We start from the raw sequence: 26,039 nt of genomic DNA on the forward strand, positions 1-26,039 counted from the left end.
TCAAAGCACCTAAAGTCAAGGTTCTTTTTACTCAACCGTCAGTTAAAATTACTCAACTTTCGGTACTGTGCCACTTACTCAATTTTGGCTTCCCGCATCGAACTCTCAAAGTTGGGTTGTTTTGCTATTCACTCTCTGACAACAATAAAGAGAGCGAATGAAACAGGATGCAAAAAAGAACTCAAAAGTGAGTTTAAAAATACTCAAATTTGGGTTCTCTTGTTTTTCAGTGTAGTTTGTTAAAATGTTTCGCTATATGAGATGTAAAAAAACGAAATATTGAATTCTCATTTTTAACGCCGCCGCCGCCGACGACCAAAAATGATGTTTTAACCGCGGCGCACATCTCTGCCGAAGCACCAAAGCAAGCATCACAGCGGTGCCAGACATCAAGAAACAAGTAGTTAATTGAATGAGATTTGGTCACTACAAATACGATGTTTTTTTCAATCAGAATATGGTCGTTTCTTGGTTTAACATCTTGGTAATTGAACTTCTACGCAAATCGATCAATAATTTCATTTTCCAACGCCATTTCTTTCAAAATATTTGGTTTGATTTTCATCTAAATATGCTGCTACCGCTCAAGCTTTACGAACTATCATCCAGTTCGGCAGCACTGATTTGCCAATCAGCTGTGAATGTATGCGAGTGCAAAACGTGGGGAGCGAGCATAGATGATTCGTCGCGCCGCACATTGTTATGACTTCTCCTTTGCGAGAGAGGAAAACAATCACAATGAAACTGTCACCTGCTAGGGAAAGGGAGTGCGTTAGTGGGTGAGTGCAGAATGCTCTACGGTGAGAAAATGTGAGAGTGGTTGTGGATTTGCTGTAAATACTGTTGAGATGAATAAGGGGCCACCCGGTGGACCGCGATGAGATGAAAATTTTACGGTGTGCTGAAGATAGGTGCGAGTGACTCGCGATTTGTGATCGCAATTAAATCAAATATTGAAGGTAAATCCCACTCTAGTGCATCGTAAGATCAACAGTGGAAGTGAGCACGTGTGTTAAAGGTTTGTATCATTAAGTTTGAAGCGTATACATTGCGCTGTGAGTGATTTTTCATGTTGCACATCCTTAATGAGACTAAGATAGGCACAAATACCCTAGTTATTTATAAATTATTCATTAGGAGGATTCATTTAACAGCGTAAACTGATTAAACTGATTAAACTTCGCGATCACCAAGGCAATCTTTGATTATTTCATTCGCAAAATCATGAAATATTTCAAATAAGCAGAAAATCATGGCCTACGCAGCAATTTAATCTGTTGAGTGAGTACCCCTATTGTCATTTTCAACAACCACTATGGGGTAACTAGCAACAGTTAAAATAGTTAAAATTTTCTAATAGGGTCTGTCGTGACCAGAGCTACTAACTCTGTCACTTGCCCACAGCTTTAAATAGCCGCAGTGAGGAAATTCCAAAATCCTCACTGCCGGTAAACTGCGATATGGCTGCTGTTGCCGACTTTCCAACGCTCCGACTTGCAGAAAGCGGTTCCACCCGCTTGCTTTTTGTCGGAGCGAAGTTACTCCTGTTGAGCCTGTCCGTCGTCGTTTGCTTCAATCTATCAACTGACTCGCACACTGCTCAGCGCACAGTTTGCATGAGGCTCGCTCACACGTTGCCACGTTTTTTCTTGATTCTGACAAGCGCTCATATTATCAAGCAATGGGCGATCTCGCTAGTACGTTATAGGGGTGTTACCTACCTTGATACCTTGTTGGCTACAAAGTAACTTTACTCCAATGCCGAGCGTATAGTAGAGCACCATCTTCGTCGGTCTTGGGCGATGTTCCTCCAGTTTCCCCGAACGTGTAGGGATCGTAGATCTTCTTCAACCGCGTGCAGCCAGCGAGTTCGCGGCCGCCCACGAAGTCGCCTACCTCTACCGGGTTCTCTGCTGAATATTGTTTTCGCTATTCTTTCTTCCGACATTCGCACTACGTGTCCAGCCCACTGAAGTCTGCCGTATTTTATACGTTTCACAATATTCGCATCTTCGTACACTTGGTACAACTCGTGATTCATGCGTCTGCGCCACATTCCATTTTCTTGTTTCCCACCGAGAATTGTCCGCAGCACTTTGCGCTCAAAAACTCCAAAAGCTTTTCGGTCTACCTCCTTTAACGTCCACGCTTCGTGACCGTAGAGGGCAACCGGAAGAATCAGCGTCTTATACAGAGCGAATTTTGTTTGCGTTTGCAAGTTACGGGACCTAAGCTGGCTACGCAATCCGTAAAAGGCCCTATTCGCAGCTGCAATACGCCTTTTCACTTCACGGGAAACGTCATTGTCACATGTCACAAGTGTTCCAAGGTAAACAAATTCTTCAACAACTTCAAACACTTCCCCATCAATCACTACCTCAGCACTAACACCACTAGGCCTGCTTCTGTCTCTACCCGCTATCATGTACTTCGTCTTGGTAGAGTTAATCGTCAAGCCTATCCTCGCTGTCTCTCTCTTCAGAGGAGCATAAGCTTCCTCAACTGCCCTACGATCGATGCCGATGAGATCAATATCGTCCGCAAAACCGAGGAGCATGTGCGACCGTGTGATGATAGAGCCATTCCTCTGCACGCCTGACCTCCTAATCGCTCCTTCGAGTGCAATGTTGAACAATAAATTTGAAAGAGCATCCCCCTGCTTCAATCCATCCAAGGTCACAAACGACGTAGACACTTCGTCCGCGATCCGAATACTTGATTTTGATCCATCCAGCGTTGCGCGTATCAGCCTAATTAGTTTCGCCGGAAAACCATGTTCTGACATTATCTGCCAAAGCTCATTTCTTTTCACTGAATCGTACGCTGCTTTAAAATCAATGAACAGATGGTGAGTCTGCAAGTTATATTCCCGAAATTTATCTAGGATCATCCGCAGGGTAAACATTTGATCCGTCGTTGATCGGCCCTCACGAAAACCAGCCTGGTATTCGCCGACGAAGGACTCCTCAAGAGGTCGCAGTCTGTTGAACAGGATACGCGACAGTATCTTATACGCCGAATTCAAAAGGGTAATCCCTCTGTAATTGGCACACTCCAGTCTGTGCCCTTTCTTGTAGATTGGGCATATGAGGCCATCCAACCAACTGGTGGGCAATTCTTCATCCTCCCAAATCTTTATAATAATCTGATGGATTGATTGATGTAGCTGCTCGCTTCCGTGCTTAAGAAGTTCGACCGGGATCTCGTCCTTCCCAGCAGCCTTGCTGTTTTTCAGCTCCTTAAGGGCCTTTTTAACCTCATCCAGTGTTGGTGGTTCCACTGCTTGACTGTCATCCATTATGTTAATCCTGTTCCTGGGTGCTCCTTCGCTGCTACCATTCAACAAATCTTCGAAGTGCTCCTTCCACCTGGCTGCCACCATTGTTTTGTCTGTCAGCAAATTTCCTTCCCGATCATTGCACATGGCGGGCACTGGCGCAGTCTTGTGCCGCGCGCCATTGACAGTTGCATAAAACCTCCGCATATCGTTCCTGTCCATACTTTCCTGCGCTTCAGCAATAACACTCTCTTCGTGTTGCCGTTTTTTCCTGCGGTGGATTCGTTTCTCTTCTGCTCTTGCAACCCTGTACCGCTCTCTGTTCTGCCGGGTACCGGCCACTAGCATTCGACTTCTGGCGGCATTCTTTTCGTTCGTCGCTCGTTGGCAGTCCTCGTCAAACCAACCATTACGTTGGCGTCGCTGAGCGGTACCAATCACCTCTTGCGCTGTTGTTGTCACTGCTTCGTGGATATTTCCCCATAAGCTGTTGACATCTCCAGATCCGTTGGTCTCTCCTATCCTCTCGTCTAGCTTCTGATGGTACTGTGCAGCAACCCCTTCGGCTGACAAGCGCTGGATATTGAAACGCATCGTCCTGTTGTTTCTTGAACTCGTGACGCTGGATAATCGCGCCCGAATTTTAGCGGCTACAAGATAATGATCCGAGTCGATGTTCGGGCCTCTGTAGGACCTCACATCTATGACGTCCGAGAAATGTCGCCCGTCGACCAGCACGTGGTCTATCTGGGAGCAAGTGTCACTACTCGGGTGTCGCCAGGTGTGTTTTCGGATATTCTTACGTGCGAAGTAGGTACTGCTGATTGCCATCCCTCTAGCAGCAGCGAATGTCACAAGGCGCAGACCATTATCGTTGGTAACAGAATGAAGGCTTTCCGTTCCAATGACAGGCCGAAAGAAACTTTCTCTGCCGATCTGCGCATTTGCATCTCCGATGACTATTTTGACATCTTGTTTTGGGCACTCTCCGTAGGCCTTATCAAGGCTCTCATAGAATTCATCCTTCATGTCATCGGGTTTGTCGTTCGTTGGCGCATAGATGCTGATCAGGCTGTAGTTGAAGAACTTGCCCTTCATCCTCAACACACAGATTCGGTCGCTTATCGGCTTCCACCGAATAACTCGCTTCATCTGCTTCCCGATCACTATAAAGCCAACTCCGCGTTCTGCCTTATCGCCGCCGCTGTAGTAGATGTGGTACTTGAATGAAGTGTTGGCGATGGGATCCACCGCTCGGAATTCGCGTTCTCCAGTTTTGGGCCAGCGTATCTCCTGGATAGCGGCCACATTAACGCCGACATTCTGCAGTTCACGAGCCAGGAGCCCAACACGTGCGGGTTCATTCAAAGTTCTCACGTTCCAAGATCCGACTTTCCAATCGTTGTCCTTTATTCGTTGCCGGGTCTGTTGCCGTTGAATCAATCCGTTTACTCTACTATTGCTTTTCTGGGTGTTTGAAGGTTTTCAGCAGGCTACCTTACCGGGGCCGCGCTGCCTACATTGCGTTGAAGGGGCTGCCTTCTTAGGTATAGCTGACGCAATACAGCATTTCATACTCAGCCGCTGGATGCCAGAACAGACGCTGTTTGAGCCGCACCTCCTTGGTGAACAGACGCTCGGGACGTACCTCCTCAATCTAGCTGAAGTCAGAAGGACAACAGTGCCCAGGCTGCACTACCAGCTTAGCACACAACTCTTAGCTGGCGGTCTTTGTCATCGTTTGACCCGTGGAAGCATGAGGTAGGAACTTGTGAGGACCAGAGCTATGTTGGACGCTCTCCTTATCGACTCACCGTTTTGCAGCCCAGGGGTGTTTATGTATTTTTATTTCGATGTATTTTTTTTCTCTTCCGTATCAGTATTTAATTCTACAATTCTTATACATTTCAATACCATAACTTTTATATTATTCAATACCCAATCTCTTATCCTACAATTCCTCTCACCCCTACTCTTCTGTTATAGACTCCATCACTAGTATTGAATCAATGAGCCATGTAACGAAACGACAACAGTGTTGATATTGAAATTGACATTCACGCATTAGGATGCCACCACTTGTCAAATTTGTATTCATTAAATCTTCTCGTAAAATGGACTATTCATTGACATAGCTTTTGAAAATTTTACAATTGGGCTGTTTAGCGATAAAATTATTGATATGTTTATAGCTTAATCGAGAGCATATTGTTCTGAGTATAACAGGACTCAATATCTTTGTTTTGATAGTCAAATTTACAAAACAATTCCAATTTCCGTGGATAAATTAACAGCTCAATCAAAAAACTAACTGTTCGTTGAGAGGCATAGCCTTTTCTCCTTGACTATTCCACCACAAAATTTGTTTAGGCTCTCTAATTATTATCTTGCCTTTAGCAAAACTAGTTTTGAATCTACTAGTATGTGACTTTTTCATCACTTCCACACTTTGAAATTACCAATTACGCTATCATTAAATTAAATTTTCACGATGCCATTCTTTGTCATATTGCACCTGTTCTTTTAAAATAATATCATCCAAATTGAAACCGTTGAAACTAAAACTCCAAATTTGTACTGATTCCATCTTTCCTTTTGTGTTCCACTACAAATTAATAACCCTCCATGTTTACTGTCACTTGGGTTTGATTAAACTTTTGTTTTAAGTCTATGATGTTGACTGCATAAATGAAAACTACACAACTTTCATTGAATTATTCAGTCTATTCTAGTTCATGTTCTACTACACCTTAACCTTCCGTAACTCGCGCGGTTGACTACCTGCGTCAGCACCACACTAATGCTGAGTACAAAAAGCGAGATTTTTTCAACGTGTTGTACAAAATACAACAGCGCGATCGCTCGAGGGTTAATATAGTCCTGCTTTCTGGTAGTTTTTCAGGCTCTAGAATATTCCATAAAGCAGAGTTATCACCAAATATGCCATCTAAGTTGTAGCTTTCTAGGCTCAAAAAGTTTCCATTAAGCTATGAATCATATTGTTTTTCTTTATATCCAGAGTAACTACATTCTTAACTAATTAAAGTATCTCGTTACTGGATTAAGTTTTTATGGAAATTTAAAAATGTGTTACGACTCCACCTTATGATTCACATAGTTTTATTAGCCTTTTGTATCTCCATAGCGCCGCGCCGTGCCCATTATATTGCCTTCAGTCATTGCTCTATTGCTATCATTAATTTTCCCCTTTTTCAAATTTTTGAATATCATCCTTCTTGCAGTTCGGTATTCTGTGCTTTTAGAAAGCCTATCATTCGTTCGGAAGCCTTTCGGAACTAATACTCAAGCTATTTACCCCATAGTCTTACGCTTTGAAAATTCATAGCATTCTTACGTCTAGCATACTTGTCTTTTGCTCGATCCTACCTTGCTATAGTTGCTTCCAAAATCATTCTCCATCACCAACTTGTAAAAAGACCTAATATGTTAAATTGGAAAGAGCTTGCCAGACTCCTAAACAAATTTACCAAACGTAACATCTTCTCGATATTATTAGCTTTCCAACTATAACTTTTTTTAACCAATTTGAATTCCAAAATCAATTAAGGAACTTAAAGTTCAGTTGATCTCAGTAATCAATTTATGAGCTGATCAGAAGTATAACCGGGAGTTGCGGTACAATCTTCGTTGCTATTAAAAATTCTCAGTGAAGGTTCCCCTCCTTATTTGCATTCAACAAACCAACGCAAATCTAACCTTATCACGCCATCTTATTTCCTCGCCAGATTGGATTATTTATAAGCCAGATTGGATTATTTATAATTTCTTTTTCAATCTGTCAATCTCTCACTCCTAAACCAAAATATTTCTTTGTCAATTAATCTTTCTATTTGCATTCTTATATTTTATTATTCCAATTGGGAAAAACGCTGTTGACTTTTATTATAATCAACTTAATTACAAAATTATATTCAAATTATTCAACAAGAAATCCAACCGCTTCGGAACACCAGTCAATAACATCAAGCTGCTACAGTTTCACTCTCGTCGTCACTAAATATTTATCATTAAAAAAACGGCAGATTAGTATTTCTTCGTTTTATCTAAAAAAATATATATCTTAAAACGTGCAAACTTCCATCTCTGTGAAATGAGTCTAATGATGCTTCATAGATGAAGCTTGCCAGGCTTCAAGTGTCCTTCGAGCAAAGATAAAGTACTTCAGCAGCTATCGAGCCTATAAATTTAAATTCACTTATTGTATAATTGTAGATTTCGTCTGTGCCATCTTTGGTGGAGCTCACTAGGCTCCAGAAGTGTCCATCGAATATAAGCATCAAAGCGTGCCAAAATCTATCTCTGAGAAATAAGCAGTTATATTGTGGATGAAGTTTGTCTGGATTTAGGTGTCATCAAGCATTGAAATTCAACTCAGTCAGTGCCTTGATGACCAGGCTCCAGAAGCAATGAAATTAAAGCGTGTCACTGAGGAATAGGACAGATCTATGATGCTCTCATTGACTATCAGGCTTCAAGTGCTTATCAAGCATCAAAATCAAATCTCGTTCCTTCTTCAGTGGAGCTTACCAGGCTCCAGAAGTTTTCACTATCCATATAACATAAACTATCCATCTACAACGCATAATCATGTTTTATAAGCTCTCCCAAAAAAATAAACCGTAATATCAACAGTAATATTCGTCTGTCTATTGATCTTTCTTCTTGCATTCTCATATTTTATTATTCTCATTACAAAATTCTGGTCGCTATCATTATAATCAACTCGACTGTACTCAATTAAACAAGAAACCCAACCGCATCCAAATTGCAATCAATAACACCAAACTGCCATAGTTTCACCCATCGTTACTGAATATCACCACAACGAACATCGGGTTTGTAACTGTTCACTACCATTTCGTTTCATCTAAGAAAAACTATCCCTTTACGCCGGAAAACTTCTTTTTTTTTCAATACAAATATGACCTCTAGCCAATACTATTTTCAGTTAGCAAAGCTGTCCTATTGTTTCGCCAGCAAGTCAATTTAATTTCCTCACAGAAAATCTGTCCACGGTCTGAGTGTCAGTCTTTTACAATCCTGGATTACTACACTTCTTCATTGAAACTCTTCATTACGATAGCTTGCAACATCCTTTTCTTCAATAACTAATCTGTTTTCACTAGCAAATCTGTCCTTGTACACGCCAGATTGCCTCTGTTTTACAGTGTAACTCTTTTTTTTCGTGTCAGATTATTGCACTATTTCATAAAAAAGCAAAATTATCCATGTTGCCATGTATGCAACAGTATTCTTCTTCACTTGCAAATCCGTCCTTTTACACGCCAGATTGCCTCCGTTTTACAGTAAATTCGTCCTTTTTCTCTTCGCCAGATTTCTGAACCCTTTTGCTAGATTGCATCGCATTTTTCTCTACTTACAAATATATCTTTTTACAAGCGAGATTGTCTTCGTTTTGCAGTAAACCTGTCCTTTACCTCTGCGCCAGATTACTGCACTGTTTCTTAGAAAAAGTAAAAACCGTCCATTTCGCTTGCATACATTTTTTCTCTTTTTGCAAATCTGTCCTTTTACACGCCAGATTGCTTTTGTTTTACAGTTAACCTGTCCTTTTTCTCGCCAGATTACTGTACTGCTTCATAAAAAACAAAACTATTTGCCACGTCAGCTTGTAATTGTCTCTATTTTTTTTTTTGCATATCTGTCCTTTTGCACGCCAGATTGCCTTAGTTTTACAGTAAATCTGTCCTTGTCCTCGCCAGATTACTGCACTGTTTCATCAAAAAGCAAAAGCTGTCCATTACGCCAGCTTGCAATAATATTTTCTCTTTTTGCAAATCTGTCCTTTTCCACGCCAGATTGCTTTTGTTTTACAGTTAACCTGTCCTTTTTTTCTGCGCCAGATTACTGCACTGTTTCACAGAAAAAGCATTAATTTTTCCTCTACTTGCAAATCTGTCCTTTGACACGCCAGATTGCCAGATTGATTAACAGTAAATCTGTCCTTTCTCTCGCCAGATTACTGCACTGCTTCATAAAAGGTAAAACTATTTGTCACGTCAGCTTGTAATTTTCTTTGTTTGCAAATCTGTCCTTTTGCACGCCAGATTGCCTTTGTTTCACAGTAAATCTGTCCTTTTCCTCGCCAGATTACTGCGTTACTTTTAAGCATAACTGTCCATTACGCCAGCTAGCTAATAATCACTCCACTCTTTGATACTTACTAATTTGAGGGAGACTACGCTGCGCCAATTGTCGTGACCAGAGCTACTAACTCTGTCACTTGCCCACAGCTTTAAATAGCCGCAGTGAGGAAATTCCAAAATCCTCACTGCCGGTAAACTGCGATATGGCTGCTGTTGCCGACTTTCCAACGCTCCGACTTGCAGAAAGCGGTTCCACCCGCTTGCTTTTTGTCGGAGCGAAGTTACTCCTGTTGAGCCTGTCCGTCGTCGTTTGCTTCAATCTATCAACTGACTCGCACACTGCTCAGCGCACAGTTTGCATGAGGCTCGCTCACACGTTGCCACGTTTTTTCTTGATTCTGACAAGCGCTCATATTATCAAGCAATGGGCGATCTCGCTAGTACGTTATAGGGGTGTTTATGTATTTTTATTTCGATGTATTTTTTTTCTCTTCCGTATCAGTATTTAATTCTACAATTCTTATACATTTCAATACCATAACTTTTATATTATTCAATACCCAATCTCTTATCCTACAGGGTCTTGTACCATTTGGGCAGGTGCGCCTATTTTGGGCACTTGCTGCTATAACTCAGTCAATTTTGAACCGATTCACTTGATTGTTGAGACAGGATCAGATACGCACAGTATCTAATCCTATACAAAAATTGAAATCAATTGGTTTGAAATTGATTTAGTTATAGCGGTAAGTGCCTAAAATAGGTACACCTGCCCAAATGGTACAGGACCCTATTTATTTTTATTTCACGATATATCTGATAGACACAATCAAAAAGGAACATTTATCGATAACGTAACGCGCAATTTTCAAATGCCGACTCAATTTTTAGGTTTTTGCACGTGACCTTCAAACATGGTTAAGGACTGCCATATTTTGAACTTTTTCATGTTTCACTTTGTTGAAAGTTTAACTTAATAATGCACGTTTTAAAGCAATCGCCAATATCAATTTTGAACCTGAATGGAGTAAATTATTTCAGTTGATGGCCCAAACTGCTTTGATATTTACAAAGTTTTTAAATCGTGTTATATTAGCTTAAACAATGAAACACCACTGGAAATTACCTCAAGATGACTCACTTTACCATTTCAAGAAACGGCATTAAGGGAGACTTGATCCCTAGGGAGATTTGTTCCCCCCATGATTTCGCGAAATCAAAAACTATTGTCTTCTTGCATATTTTTCCAAGACTACATGTGGACAATAGACTATGTTTTAGCTACAAGTGATTTCGATTGTATATTGCATTATTTTTTGACGGGCTGATGGTTTGTTTTCTATTCGTCAGAAATCTTTTTGGCGATTCTGAAAAAAAAAACATCAAAAATTTTGCGGAAATTCAATAGTCAAAATTTGACTAAAGCCTGTATCCGCAATAATTGGGACACAGAAATACAGCTGTAGCTTTGCAATAGATACATTAAAATTACTCAAATTTGGCCTAATAACATCTTAAGATGTGTTGATTACACCTACAAAATTTCATGTGAATCTAAGCAGTACTTTTTGTTTTAGCAATGAAAGAGTAGAACGTGCACCATTGAATTTTGTACAGCCCCTAGTTTTGCTTTTCAGCGCTGTAACTTTTGAATTTGGCAGAGGAAATGGCTGAAATTTTGAACACAAACCTCTCAATCTACATTTGTTGCATAGGCAAAATTTTAAAAAAATCGATGCACCATAAACAATTTTATAGTCGAAACATGTATTGGGACTGAATGTGATTTTAGCCCCTTAGACAGCAATTAGTAAGCACCCTTTATTGTTTCGATTGTACTATTGAAAGTACTATAGCAATAATCATCAAAATTTTGCAGGCATAATATACACATTATCGACTATCATTTGTGAAAATTTCATGAAAATTGGCAGAGAAATTCAAAAGTTATGAATAGACAAACGTTGCACATGAAAAACACGAAAAATTTTCCCTAACACTCACCCCTATCAACACCAGTAGCTTTCAAACCTGTTAATCAATGTTGATAAAATTTTGCAAGAAAGTGTCTCTATAAGTATCATAACTGCTGCCGAAATTTCATAATTATCATCACAGAACTTTGAACTGTGGCGTAAAAGAACCATCTATTATGCGAATGAAAATTGGTCATGATTGTACAAAATACCTAAAACCACGTCTGTTTGTTTTTCATCCACAGTTAAAAGTAATGCATCGATATTTACGAAATTTGGTACAAATAATAAACATACACCAAAGAGTTCTCAGTCAATTATTTGACCAATTTTACCGATAAATTACAGAGTTATACCCGTACTTCTGTGTCCCGATTTTTGCGGATACAGGCTTTACAACAATAATTTAAAGTCTTGCTGTTGCGTATAAACTTGCAATAGATGCTACTTGTCATTCGGTGCAAAAATTGGATCTAGTCTTGTGTTACAGGCAAATTAGGAAAAAGGGATCAAGTCTATCCAGTCTCCCATGCCCTAAGCATTGTTGACATTTGTAACAAGTACTGTGTCACGAGATTCATAAAAATTTGAAATTTGAGGGACGTGCGACCTGTTGTGAAACGATATACTCTCACTTGTAATAACTACCAAACCCTTCATGTAAATCATAATTCAGCTGGTTAGTCTACATCTTTTCGATGTTTTTTTCATGCATTACATCAAAAATTCATAATATGACTAAATACTTGAATGTTAGCGCAGTTTAATGATAGCTAACTTAGCTTTATGTCATGTTTTGCAAGTTATCCCACAGATGGGGTAACTTGCAATAAGTGCTGAAAATTTCATTTCGTCATATCTAAATTCAATCACCTACAGCTCATTTTAGAAGCTGAACCTGAGAATATGGTATATGAAAAACTTGTGCGGCTTGACCAGTTCTGCAAGAAAGTCACGGAAAAACCGCTATTGTTCGAATACTTAATGTAAATGTCACGGACTACCTTTGAAAAATGCCAAATGATATTCACCGTGAATATCATTTGGATCTTTGGAAAGTAGTCCGTGACATTTACCTTAAATATTCGAAAAATAGCGGTTTTTCCGTGACTTTCTTGCAGAACTGGTCAAGCCGCACAAGTTTTTCATATACCATATTCTCAGGTTCAGCTTCTAAAATGAGCTGTAGGTGATTGAATTTAGATATGACGAAATGAATTTTTCAGCACTGCTGCAACAAGCATGTATTTTTCGCCTCCTGATAAGATGGCAACGTATTTTGGTAAATCAAGCGGTGCATAGTATTCTATACGTGGTATGGTAAGAAATCAAACTTTGAACTAGTCAAATTGTAATCTTAATTTGAACCATTTCGAAATTCATTAAAATGACGAACTTTTTAGGCATATATTGTTCCGAAAAAGATGTTGAACAGCTTTCCGTAATATAACCTGATAACATGGACTTTAAAAGCATTGAAAAAAGCGTTTTTGTCATGGAAAACAGCAAAACAGGCAATTGAAAAATCACTGTGATTTCACCCATTTCCCCCAAAGAAACCACATTTTCGGTGCACTCGTACAGCTCATGCATTGTATCACACGCAATATGTGAATACGTCAGATGAAAGCATTTTTTTATCGTAGAATCGACCAACCGAATAATATTCCACATTATTTGTCATAAAATTATCAAATTTAAGTAATTTTTACTTGGAGAATGTTATCTTAAGTTGAACCATTTGTAATCTAAATTTAAACTAGTAAACGGGGGCAAGCTTCCAGTGTTGGCCTGCAGACTGCGCTAGTGGTTGTTTTGTTTACTCTTGCACGGTGTGTTGCGTAGAACAAATTCAAAACAAAAAAATTCGGCATGTCTGAAAATTTGACACAATTAAGCTGAGACTTCCTCCTTTCATTTACGATCAACACCAAAATAAACTGTCGGGGGGTCTGGAGTAATTTTTTTTTTCAAAAATTTTCTGTATATGACACATTCTACGCACTCCTACACCGCGGTTTTTGAACTTCATCGAGCGATATTTCCGGGCTCCTGCTATCGATTTTGATTCTTTTTGCAACAAAATAAAGATATTTACTTATATCCTTCTAATAATATTCGAAACTTTGAAAACTGCCTACAGAAAGTAACAAATTTCTTGGCGTGTAGTCAAAATTTGACGGAATGTGTCATATGATGTACATTAGCGAGGACACAATTATAGGAAAAATGTTAAGTCTCACTACCTGCACAACCTACTTTTTTAATTTCATTTAGGTCCCATATCAACTATGCTAAAAATCAGCTTGATTTGAGAAACTGTATTTTCGCCGATCAAAGTTTACATAGATTTTTCTATGGGACTTTTTTGAAGAAAAGCTGCTGGAGGGCACCCAGTATACCCTCAAATCAAAACGCTGATGTATTCTCATCAGGGGCCTACATCGTCGAAACCAAAACATGACGCTGAAAACGAGCGCCCATCAGCATCGGACGGACGCCGACGACGGGAACATTCACAACAACATCCAAGCGCTTCGCTTCATCCGTTCTTTTTGTCGCTTTCTTCGACGCAACGACGGGCGGCGGCTCATTTTCACACCGACTGAGCTTCAATTGAAATTTTCAAATTATCTAAAATGTTTGTTTGCTTAATTTTTTATGGGTAATAGACTATTTCAGTAAAATATGCATAGCATACATCAACATACCACAGATTTGTCGGTTGTTACACTCATTAATTGAGTTACAACAGAGAAATTCATTTGATGTCGAACGAGCGTGCGTAAGCTTGTGAGTGCGAAACAAAGCGGCATCGGCGACGGCGCAGCACCGTCGGTTCATCGGTGACGATGACAGTCGGACTGGGCGACGACGACGGCGCCTTGCTTCCATTGACGATTGAAAACATTGTTTACAAACTTCACCTGAAAATTTCAATTGAAATTGAAAATGTTGGGCCCTGATTCTCATATAAAATTCCGCGATAAATTAGATATCTGAAATACCATAAGAAGTTTGTGGAAAAAGATATTAAGCCATATCCGAACGAATAAATGACGAAATGTTCAATATAACATGCCAATTATAATATTCAATCGGTTTAATGTCAATACCTTTTTAACAAGCATCATTACGCTTGGTAGTCTTGGAAAGTCTTGTTTCTTGTAAAAAAAATCTTTTAAACATGTATCAACGCCCACTTTTCTTTTTGAAATGAATTGCAGATTTGGTACATAAAGAAGAGTAGTGATACTAAGATAAAAGGTATGATATAACGCATAAATATTTATTGCTATTAGAATTCAAACGGATATGTTAAAGAATTAATTGTGTATGTCTTTACAAATGGTTACTGTTATACAAAACAACTGAACGAAGCAAGTGATCGTCGTAGTGCTCTGATGACTCTGGAACTTTCAACTTGTCCCAAGTTAGACCAAAATCAAAATGGACGGTCTCACTAGCCTGTTCGCCATATCGTCCTAATCCGGATCCAACGGAATTGCAAAATTCTGGAACATGGAATCGCAGGATGTGGAACTTGGAACTGTTCGGAAGTTTCGCCTCGATCCAGTGTGCTGTAAATTCTTCAAGGGAGTCTTGGTAGCCAACTTCAAGTTTTTCTTGAAGGCAAGCCTTGAAAACGGCAGCGAAACTGTCGAGTACCTATACAAAATATATAATTAGTTACAGTTAGTATGAGAAATTTCAATACATTCTTACAGATCGAAACATTCCGAGCGGCCCATCAAATTCCAACATGGTTCTTTTGTCCAGTAGTTTGTGGCAATGTCTTCCAGTGAATCCATATTTGCTGTGTCGTTGACAAGGACTGACTTTTACCCACTGCTCAGCAGTTTCTGGATCGGCAGTCTCAACCGCCTTAAAGACTGCATTTATTATCCCAAGAACGATATGGAGCACGGGAGGTGGACACAGCATCACTGTTGTTTGATCGGGTGACCCACATAGCAAAGGGTATTGAACACAATTGTAAAAATTCTTTGCTCGTTTGTCTTCGGCACCATCATCTTCCCATTTTTTGTAATTGGTTCTGATTAATCCAAGTGTTCTTGGAATCATGCACTCTTGGGATAACTTCGATTTACTTGTGCAGCAATATGGACAAGGATGGGAAGAGCTGTGTCCCATGAGTCCCAGCAAAAGATTGACAATTTTAAGGTCCCCTGCCACTACTGCCTCGAATTCATTCAATTTGAGTACTGTTGACCAAACTTTCGCAATATTGGTGTATTTTTCCGTTATGCCTGGTACAACAGCGAGCAGTAACAATTTCTTGACTCCTGTGTCCTTTCCTCCTTTTTAATTTCTTTGATTTTTTCGACGATAGACAACGTGATTTTGAATGATCCTCCACCACCATCCGCTCCTATCTTGAAGAATACGTATGCTAGAGACAACGATCGCACCGTCAGAATAAACTGTATTAACGCCTTGACATCGTTACAATAAACTGCCGGTTTCGTTGACGCACATGCTTGCGGATTCTTCTTCTCTTTCTCCAAATCGAAACAAATGCGAGTAATGGAGAAAAACTCTTTAAGCATCTGGTTCGCGTTTGTTATTTGCTGGGGTAAATTCGAGGGAACCTCGATATACATATTCCGGAGGGCACTACTTAGTCGCAAGGTTTTTCTGGTACTCAAATCGCATATGTTTTTGATAAGAAACATATCATCCATGGATAAAACTTTCGTACTGTGTGAAACTGCAGAACCCGTGACCCAGTGCGACGGTCGTCCTCTTATGATTGCTAATGCAATAGATCCATCTGAATCACGGTTCTCCTTTAAATATGCAGCTACGACTGAATCTCCCACGGGGGTGCTACGGTGATCTGATTTTGCTGCCGCTTATCATGCGCAACTAGTGCTCACTAATACTAACGTTCACTCAATACAGCAGCGGGAGAAAACAAGGAAAAATGCACTTTGGCGAACAAAGTTTGCGAAAAGAGCTGTTGTGTGTCTTTTCACAAGCAATTCCCAATCTCTGTAGGAGCTTTACCCAAACATCGACACTCTGACATTGAAAATTATCAATTAATGCCGCTTTTTCATGATCAACACTTTTTTGAGATCTAATGTGATGTAAGCGTTTTGCACCGATATCCCTCGTAAAAAGGTAAACATTCAAATTTCACGACTGTGTTGGTGAATATTTTGGCTGGAGCATAAACTTATGCTCCACGTAAGGAGGCACAAACCAACCTGTCAAACTCCATAGTGAAAAAAATAGGTTGCCGTCCTCTTGGAATCTCCGGACCGTGGGCGGTCGCCTGTTACCATTTGCAGGAGGTTTTGCTGCCTCTCAACTCGGGTACACGAATGCCTTTTGCCCTTGGAAAGTTCGGAATAACAAATGCTACAAAGTTTTGCTGTTCGTACCTTTTTTGAATTCTCTGACACCGAAGGCCTCCCACGTTTCTTAGAGTTGTTGATCTGATAGCTGCCGAACTGAGTCAAGGTCACACGAGCAGCAACACACACGTCACATTTACACAACATTCCACTCCTTGTAGATACACGCTGAAAGTTTTTGTACTTGTGGACTTCCTCGTTTTGATTTTCATTTATAGCAAATGAGCAACGACAGCAAAATTTGCTTCGGGTAATACCCGCTTCTTACGTCAATGTCCGGCAGCAACCGATTGTTTACCAAGAGCACTGTTTTTTCGGATATTTGTCTTAAATTTGATTTCTTGAGACACAAAACACAAACTTTGCTTCGATTTTCCTTGCGAGTTCTAGGAGGCGTCATCTTTACGCAGCGCGATTACAGGTTATGTGAGGTATGCACTTCAAACGGAATCGCTCAAGTAATTTTCGTTCAGTGCATTGTTTTTCCGTGACCGGAATGGACAAGAAATTTAACACAGCAAGCCCCATTTGATTTGACGTTTCGTTTCAGCTCCGTACTAGGATCCGGAATCGCATCGAGATAGGCCAAGAAATTTCTTGCGATCAGCGTACTACCCATAAGATTGGAAGAAATTGCTTTCCAACAGATTTATAGGATGGTTGTTTATATGAACCAACGAAACAACAGCAATTATGCTAGCAATCCCTGGTAAATTCTATCCAGCCTACTGCGTTTTCGACGTTCCAAAGTCCCAGTTCAAAATTTTCAAAAATCAATTTTCAAAAAATATCTAATTCATCATGTGTTACCTTACAAACTAATTGATCAACTTTTCAACGTGACTGACCATTCGGTTCGCTAGGTATGTGCTCATGAAATTTCGTCGTGGCTTCGTTCTACTACCACCTTAAGAAGGCTTAGTCATTATAATAGCCAATATAACATCCTAATTAAATTAAGAACTTCACACTGCATTTCTTTTGTTTCTAGGCTAAATTAACGTTAATTAAAATGAAAAAATAACTTCAAAAAAAAGTTGCTCTCGACCCCCCGACAGTTTATTTTGGTCATAGTCGCAAATGAAAGGGGAAAGTCCAAACTTTCTTCTGTCCAATTTTGAGACATGCCGATTTTTTTTTTATAAAGTTATACTAAAAAGACACCGTGTTGAGGGATGAAAAATTCCAAATTTAGATTCCAAGTTCCTGAGGAGTTAAGAACATTCTTAGTCGAAATTCCACTGCCTAATGAAAAATAGTTATGGGAATTAGCAGATCCATATGTTTTTCTATTGTTCAGCACGAAATTGGCTGTTGTGGGAGATGCTCGAGCTGCTGCCGCCAGTAGTTCAAATTAAGATTAAAATTGGTTCAAATTATGATTACGATGGTTCAAATTAAGATTAAAATCATTGTTGACGAATAATCGATTTTTCCAATGAAATTCGGTGCCAATATAAACATTTTACCACTTAACAGAAAGCTTATACCCGTGGCTTTCATGTACATACGATTTTGCCGTAGTAAATTATTTCCATGTGGGAGAAAAAATCACTCAAAATTTGTGCTACTTCGGAAAGCCGCAATTTGGTTCAACTTTTGATTACCTACCCTAATAAGTGTACACGATGCTTTACAGTATATTTCAAATGTTTATATTTTCAATGATATTGCTTCGCTATTAGTCGAGTGTTGCAAGTTATCCCATTTAACGGTATAAAACCTTCACATATCATTCAGATTTATGTTGTATTCGTTTCGCAAGCGTTTTGGTAATCATCTGAATAGTAGTCTATACTGCCGTAATTTTGCAAAGTGACGTAAGCGACATTGATAGTTTTGACCCATTTTTTGGTTATTATGCATAAAACTTTTGCTCATTCTCTAAGTTTCTTTCCATAGATGATAGATTACGACTAGATCTTGCATTCTAATATAGCAGGCACACCACAGTGTTACCACGTCACTTTGCAGAATTACGGCAGTATAGGGTAAATGCACTAATCTTCGCCCCCTCCCCAATTTTCGCCCCCCTAATAAAACATTCGTAGTTTTTGTGATTAATTAGGTAGATTGTTGTTTGCTTTTCAACGTATCTGAGAGAGCAAATAAAAATCAATCTTGTGCACTAATGATATTCCACAAAACCAATAACTTAATCTATCGAATTAGCGATTGTAAAATAGTCATGGCAATGATGTATGTTTTTTTCAACGCAATGCAAACAGTAGCGATAATCAGAAGCTGGAAAGATATACAAAATCAACTCTTCCAACCAAAATAATGAACATTGATAATCATACAAGTCTTAGGAATACACAGCAGGTTATTTATTCAGCTAAAATGATAAAACTTATCAACTTTTAGCTATTTTTATCGGTGGCGAAAATTAGAGCACAAAACTTTAAGTTTCCAATTTTCGCCCCTGGCGAAATCCTTTGTCCCGTTCTATTTGTATTGCGTGTTTCAGTTTTCGCCCATCCCTTTCTCGTACTGAAATCGGGTGTGGAAATAACGGATGAGGTGAAGTTGATTTTTATGATAAAGGGGAAAGAGGGGCAAAATGTACCATTTATGCAAACGTGGTAATTCTAATATATTTAATAAGTGTCTTCTGTGATTTTTGGCCACTGAATTCGGGGGTCGATTCGACACCCAATTTTAAACGCAATTTTCAACGATCCTCGTCAAATTGAGTCTCCTAGCAATCACACAAACTACTTCGTTTTTGATGCGACGTCTTGCTGTCATCGTTGCAAAAAAGGAAGAGAGCGAAAATGAAATGCGAGCAAGCCAGCCAGAAAAGAACGTGCCAATCTGTCACTTTTGGCACATTTGACTGTGAAGGCGAAAACGGGTGATTTTTAGGACTGTTCGTGGCACGAATGTTCCAAACTGTCGTGTTCTATAAGGGAATGCCCGCTCAATCTATTTTGGAAGGTAGTTTACTATTTTGTATAAAAGACGTCAATTTTTGGCTCACGTGACGCAAATTTACCGAATCATATAAATAATTGAGGAGTCCAGATGTAAGTGACCTTTTTTTCCAACATAAAAAAATCCAAAAGTTAAACTTTTCTAAACTTGTTTAAAACTATGTTCACGTTGATGAGAAGAAATACAAAAAATGGGTGAGAAAATGGAATAGATTGTAAAAGAATTTGCATGGGGTAAACAATTGGTGATAAATTTTGCGCCTCTTTTACTCACGAGGGTTTATCACAACATTCTATTGCTCAAACTCTCTGAATTTAAAAAAGTGTTAAATTTTAGGTTTGGAAAATTATACGGGGCAAAACGTCCGCTGGCATTTTTCGCTTTGGCTAGTAATGAAATGTAACTTCCATTCAACTCTCATTTAACTATTCGCAACAGCTATGAAAGATTATAAACGCTTGTGGTAAGGGCCGATTCAAATATGACGTCCATCATTTATCAGGATTTCTAGACCCCTCCCCCTCTTCACTCTGTCTTGCTTTTTCGTGTAAGGTACACCAGGGCAAGTTGAAACGGGTGGGGCAAGATGAAACAGCGAGTTAACATGTTGTTATCCAATGATGGTAAACAGCTTGAATGTCATAACACATAGTTTTTGATCCAAACAATCTTATGGAGAACGAAAAAAATCCAAATTATATTAAAATCTATTTCAAAACTTCGCGTTTCATCTTGCCCCACCCGTTTCAACTTGCCGCGGTGTACCTTACCTAATTCATGAAGTGTCACACTTTCTCAGACCTCCTCGCCCCTAAACGATGGACGTCATATTTGAATGACCCCTAGTTAATCAGTCAATGTCAATCGCTTGAATTCCATGTACTTCAAATTAGAAAAACTTTTTGACGTAATTTATTTATAAGAATATTTCTGGCGTTTGATTTAAATAAGTCGTAAGTTTGCTGTGATTGAGAACAGCCGAATTCGCAAATTTTGTTATATCTAGTATATGATTTCAAAATAAGTAGCCCTAATAGATATTTTTTTCGTGACGTAATTTATGGATGTTCCCCTTAAGTTACGTAATGCAAAAAAAATCCATTTCAAGATCATCCCTTCCATTCTAATTGTTTGCATAGGACGTTAACAGACCACCCACTTCTCCCCACAAAGCGTGACGTAATTTGTGTACGTACCTCATTAATACGTAATTTTGAGTTGGCCATGTTTTCTACTTTACAATCTATCTATTGATATATGCATGAATTGTTTCATTCTGTTAATTTAAGCTCAAGGAGGCGAATAATATGCATACAGAAAAAAAAAATTTTCTTGATTTTCCAGAGGGGAGCTTGCTTTGCATAACTCAAAAACGCAGAAGACAGTACTAAGCTGGCCGGGATAACTCGTATTCAATAAAATTTTAAGGATAGCCATGATCGAATTGAGGAAAACTTATGGGCAACTGTAGGGGCGAAAATTAGAGCGGAGGTGGGGCGAAGATTGAGTTTTGGGGGGCGAAAAATAAATCATAAATCAATATTGAAAATTGTCATTTTAATGTATTAAATCTTCATTTAATGGTACTTTTGAGCTGGGTTATCACTGATTGAAGGATAATTAGCAAGAATCACCAAAGAAACATAGATATCTTCGGAAATATATGGTGAAACTCAATAATATAGATAGTTCAATGCTTTAGGGGGGCGAAATCTAGTGCTTTTACCCTATAATTGCAGCTTTTAGTTTCTATGTAGTTGGTCAATTCACTTGACTTAATTGTCTGCACAGCTGCTGGCTGAAGACGGTGTCCGTGGTTTCTTTAAGAACAAGGTATTTGGAGTACATAGCTCAAAATTTCTAGAGCACCGTTTTTTAGAACCGTTGAACCGATTTGGATGAAAATACATCACGCTAATTGTTCAGTGGTTGTCAATCGCGTGATGCATTTTAATCCAAATCCGTTCAGCGGTTCTAAAAAACGGTGCTCTAGAAATTTTAAGCAATTTACTCCAAATACCTTGTCCTTCGCTGGCTAGCAGTTGTTCTCAACAATCGAACTCTGTTGGTTAATTTGTGCATTTTTTTCGATTCGATTTCAGACACTAAACAATGGTCTTCGTCAGCTCGGCAGTCCTTGGGGCGGCTGCTGGTACAGGATTGGCTCTGCTGGTTGCCGTAACGATAGTGATGTATCGATATTATGTCGTCCGCCGCAAGGGAAAGGAGTGGGCTGAGCTGGATCGGCTGGAGGAAAAGAAGGCAGCCAGGAAAATTAATCTACAGGTATGATAATTTCACGCCTTTTGATTTGCATTGTAATTTCCCTGTCGCATCCGTTTTCCTTTGCAGCAGGAATGCAGCGTTATTAGTGGCTCCCATCCAGTACAACCAGCATGCAACATTTCACCGCACACGCTAGAGGGAGAAGGAAAAGCCGGGCCTGTGGATTTAAGTTCCAGCCCATTGCAACCGAGTTTGGATCAGAAGAAGCCTTACTCAGGACGACAGAAGCCACCCACTTCCGCCTCTAGGAATAACAGCATGGAAAGTGTGCACTCGAGAGCGTCGGTTTGTATTTTGTTGCTTCTCTTCTTTTGCGTTGCCATAATTTAATGTAATAATATCCCGCAGAGTTGTCGAGAAGTATCTTCTAAATTTGCGTCAAATGCTAATCCTGAAACGAGGTCAACAATTTCGGACAACTTCGTTATGCAGGTAATTTCCGGGTTCAATTTTGTTGAATTAAAAGCAAAGCAATAACTTATTGATGTACACATGTATAGAAATCCCGGTCTCCCAACCGAATGAGAACGTACAGTCTGGAGGGTAAACTTCCATCAGGTCAAGACGGTGATGTTCGGTCACCCAAAGCACCGCAAGGAAGCATGACGTCGGTGGTGAGCGTTAGTCCTCGGGACATCATTTCATCCAAGAAAAGGAACAGCACAGTCTCCACGGCAACGCTACCCCGGCCAGGCGAGTTCGTCGCCCCTGATAGCCCGAGTGGATCCATTCGGTCGGACAGCAGTCGATCTCCTAGGAGACGAGTGCCGATTATAATGGCTGCTAACGATATCAACACGGTCCTGGGAAGATTCCATCTGAGATTGAAGTACGACGGCAGCAAGGAGGAATTGCTGGTCCATTTGGTGGAAGGTGAGTATCAGAGCGTAGTAAATGCAGTAATACCCGTGCAGGAATGAATATAACTGCCATATAACTGCAGGACAACAAGTATCATACCAAAACACTATAAAATTATTGAAAAAATGTCATTTGTTTCTTTTACATAATAATATGTATAATAATAAGAGATTTGTAGAGTTGAATACTCTCTAAAATTGTTTTTCCTTAAATTACACGGAACATATAGTTATCCATGACAAAATTTAAAATAATAATACTTCAACAATAATCATCATATCTCAAAATATTTCTATCTTAAAAACCGGTTTTATTTATTTATTTATTTATTTATTTATTTATTTATTTATTTATTTATTTCATGTAGTCAATCATAAGTAGACCGTTTCAAATAAGCTTCCAAAAATAGGAAAGTGAATAGATATTCATAAATAATGATTTAAACCACCAGGTTCCGTTACAAACACACAAGTTACAGTACACAGCGCACCTAGTATTTTTTTTTTGATTATACATAAACAGTGTTATGTTACATGATCAACTAGCTCATAGAAAATCAACAGAGACTAGATATAATGTACTTTCGAATTAATGAGGGTTATCCAAATTGTCCTACAATTCAGAACATGGGACCTGCAGCCGTATCCAGAACATTTTCTACACGAATTTTGAGTTAGGCACTGCAAAATGGTGAATCGACACCTGGAAGGAGCGTCCAACATAGCTCTCCTCAGCTCCTCATAAGTTTCTACCTCATGCTTCCACGGGTCAGCTAATAACAAAGATCGCCAGCTATGGGAGCATCCATAGCTGACTTAGTATTTTTTGCTACTTTTTGATACCTCCTCTCCCCTCGTAGCCTACTTGCCCATACCTAAAATACATGGATCGTTACCAAGATCGTTACATTGTAAGCAACATCCCCCTCCCTCTATAATGTTACGTACTTTATGGATGCTCGCTAAGGGTTGTTTGCTTAGCTGGTAGTGCAGCATGACTAGATTGCGGAATTACGTCCCGAGCATCTGTTCACCAAAGAGGTGCGGTTAAATCAGCGTATGTTCTGGTATCCAGCGGCTGAGTATTATATCGTCGGTTTCCTGCAATAGGGGCACAACTCAAAAAATGTGAATTTTCAGAATAAGCGTTTGAAAATTGGCAATCTTGAAGCACCTCTTGCAAATTCACTTATTTCTCTCATCATTTGACAAAAGTAAACACATTTTGATTGTTGTATCATTGAAAGGGGCTGAAAGACTATCTGTGTCATGAATTTTTGACTACTATTTTTCAACGACTATTGAAAAAGTTGGCTGATTTTGAGTTGTGCCCTTACTGCGGAAAATTGGTGAAAATGCCCAAATCTAGCGTTTCACAACGAATTTCGGAACGGGTCTTTGTGAGATGCAATTTTACATAGTTTTTCACCATTTGCCATCAAAATCTCAAAAATGACAAATTTTGAGTTGTGCCCCTATTGCAGGAAACCGACGATATACGCCACAGCTATACCTAGGAGCAGCCCCTTCACCACGATAAGGCAGAATGTGGATTTGACTTCACAGTGATCACGAAGCAGAAGAAGCGAGTTATTCGGTGGAAGCAGATAAACGACCGTATATGTGAATTGAAAGTTAGTGTCAAATTGGTCAATTACAGTCTAATTAGCATTAATGCCTAAATGAGCGATAAGCTTGATGACATGAGGGATGAACGATTCAGTGATACCAACGGCATGGCTGAATTAATGAGAAGTGCCAAAACCACCGCTGCCGTGACTTATATCTGGCTCTATGGGGTGTGGTACAGGGTGGCAATAGCAGAAAGAAAACAAACCCACTGCAACAATAATCGACCGCCTCTGGGTCTGCCTCTGCTGCGATGTCCTGCTGGGTTCCAATCTAACGCATACTTGCAGATTTCATTTCCGCCCCAGCGTAGAGTGTGGCCGACCCACCCCCACTTGCGCTCCAGAATTTCCGTCGCTATCGGCTTTCGATGACATTTACGATGGTGCTCCACGTTGGAGATCCAATTGTGAGGCCAACATGCACTAATTATAAACCGCAGGCATCTATTTATGCCTTCGAGTTGAAAATTCGTATTTTGGTGCGTCGACTAATCTGGTTGTTTTTCCATACATTTATTAAACTCGTGAAAGCAGCCTTCGCCTTCTTGATCCGTGCACCTATGCCGATCTTGGTGCCGCCATTGGCCGCCATTTGGCTACCAAGATATTGGAAGCTTTCAACATTCTCCACTGATTGCCCAGCTAATGTAAAACTGGAAGGGTTGACCGATTTGGTATTGTTGACGTTGATGGTAAGACCTGCCGCTGAGAAGATCATCGAGCTTGCTCTGCATATCAGAGCGCCGTTGAGCAAGGAGAGCAACGTCATCAGCCAATTCGAAGTCATTTAGGTGCTCCATGGTAATGGGCTGCCAAAGCAATCCACGATTTGGTTCATGATCAATCGCACCTACCAAGATCTCGTCGATTACGATGAAGAACATTATCGGTGATAGTATACATCCTTGCCTCACTCCAGCAACGACCCGGTTGGGATCAGACAAATCGCCGTTGTGCAGTACTCTGCACAACAATGCCCTGTACTGTTATTCAATGAGGCCGATGATTTTCTCAGGGAGACCCTTGCGCCTGAGGGCATCCCACATGTTTCCGTGATTGAGACCAAGGATGGAAATCTAGTGATCATGATCAGATCTCGAATGTGTCGCGGTTGAAAGGCATCGCGCGATCATAGCAACAATGATAACATTTTGTCGTCAAGCATCATAACAAACTACGGTCCGAGAAGAATGATTCGCTCGGCATGTGCGGGCGCGATGCGATCGCTATCATGAAGTTGAAATGATAAATTCGCGATTTCATTCACTTTTTGAGCATTCTTACTTATTTAACTTCAAGATATGCTTATGAATGTATTATTTCTAATAATGAATGCGGTTTACGGGTACATAAGTGGCCTAAATTGTAATGAATCAAATTTATCACGACTTGTAACATGATCCGATAACGGGTCATCACGCGATAAAGCGTGCATCAGATGCTTTGATTGCTCTGTGATACGAGTACGGTGTGAGGCGTCGGCATCATGCTACTGCAAGAACAAGGCTATCTTGGATTATTCGTATCCTGTTTCATTTATCGCTTGAAGTGATTTTCTTC

General features: G+C 39.8%; 1 protein-coding gene across 6 annotated transcripts in view; it reads left to right on the top strand.

Moving 5' to 3' along the window:
* Nucleotides 1–26,039, top strand: part of LOC115253721 (synaptotagmin-6) — a 98,976-nt gene that overhangs the window by 57,965 nt on the left and 14,972 nt on the right. For 4 of the 6 annotated variants that reach the window (XM_062859956.1, XM_062859955.1, XM_062859954.1 and 1 more), the window contains 4 exons: nucleotides 21,805–21,988; nucleotides 22,055–22,273; nucleotides 22,337–22,420; nucleotides 22,489–22,861. In XM_062859956.1, the coding sequence (XP_062715940.1) occupies nucleotides 21,815–21,988; nucleotides 22,055–22,273; nucleotides 22,337–22,420; nucleotides 22,489–22,861 (850 nt within the window). In that variant the 5' untranslated portion in view covers nucleotides 21,805–21,814. The remainder of the gene's footprint in view (nucleotides 1–21,804; nucleotides 21,989–22,054; nucleotides 22,274–22,336; nucleotides 22,421–22,488; nucleotides 22,862–26,039) is intronic. The other 2 variants (XM_062859960.1, XM_062859958.1) reach the window with 1 other exon arrangement.

This window comes from Aedes albopictus, chromosome 3, assembly GCF_035046485.1.
Source record: "Aedes albopictus strain Foshan chromosome 3, AalbF5, whole genome shotgun sequence".
Taxonomy (NCBI): domain Eukaryota; kingdom Metazoa; phylum Arthropoda; class Insecta; order Diptera; family Culicidae; genus Aedes; species Aedes albopictus.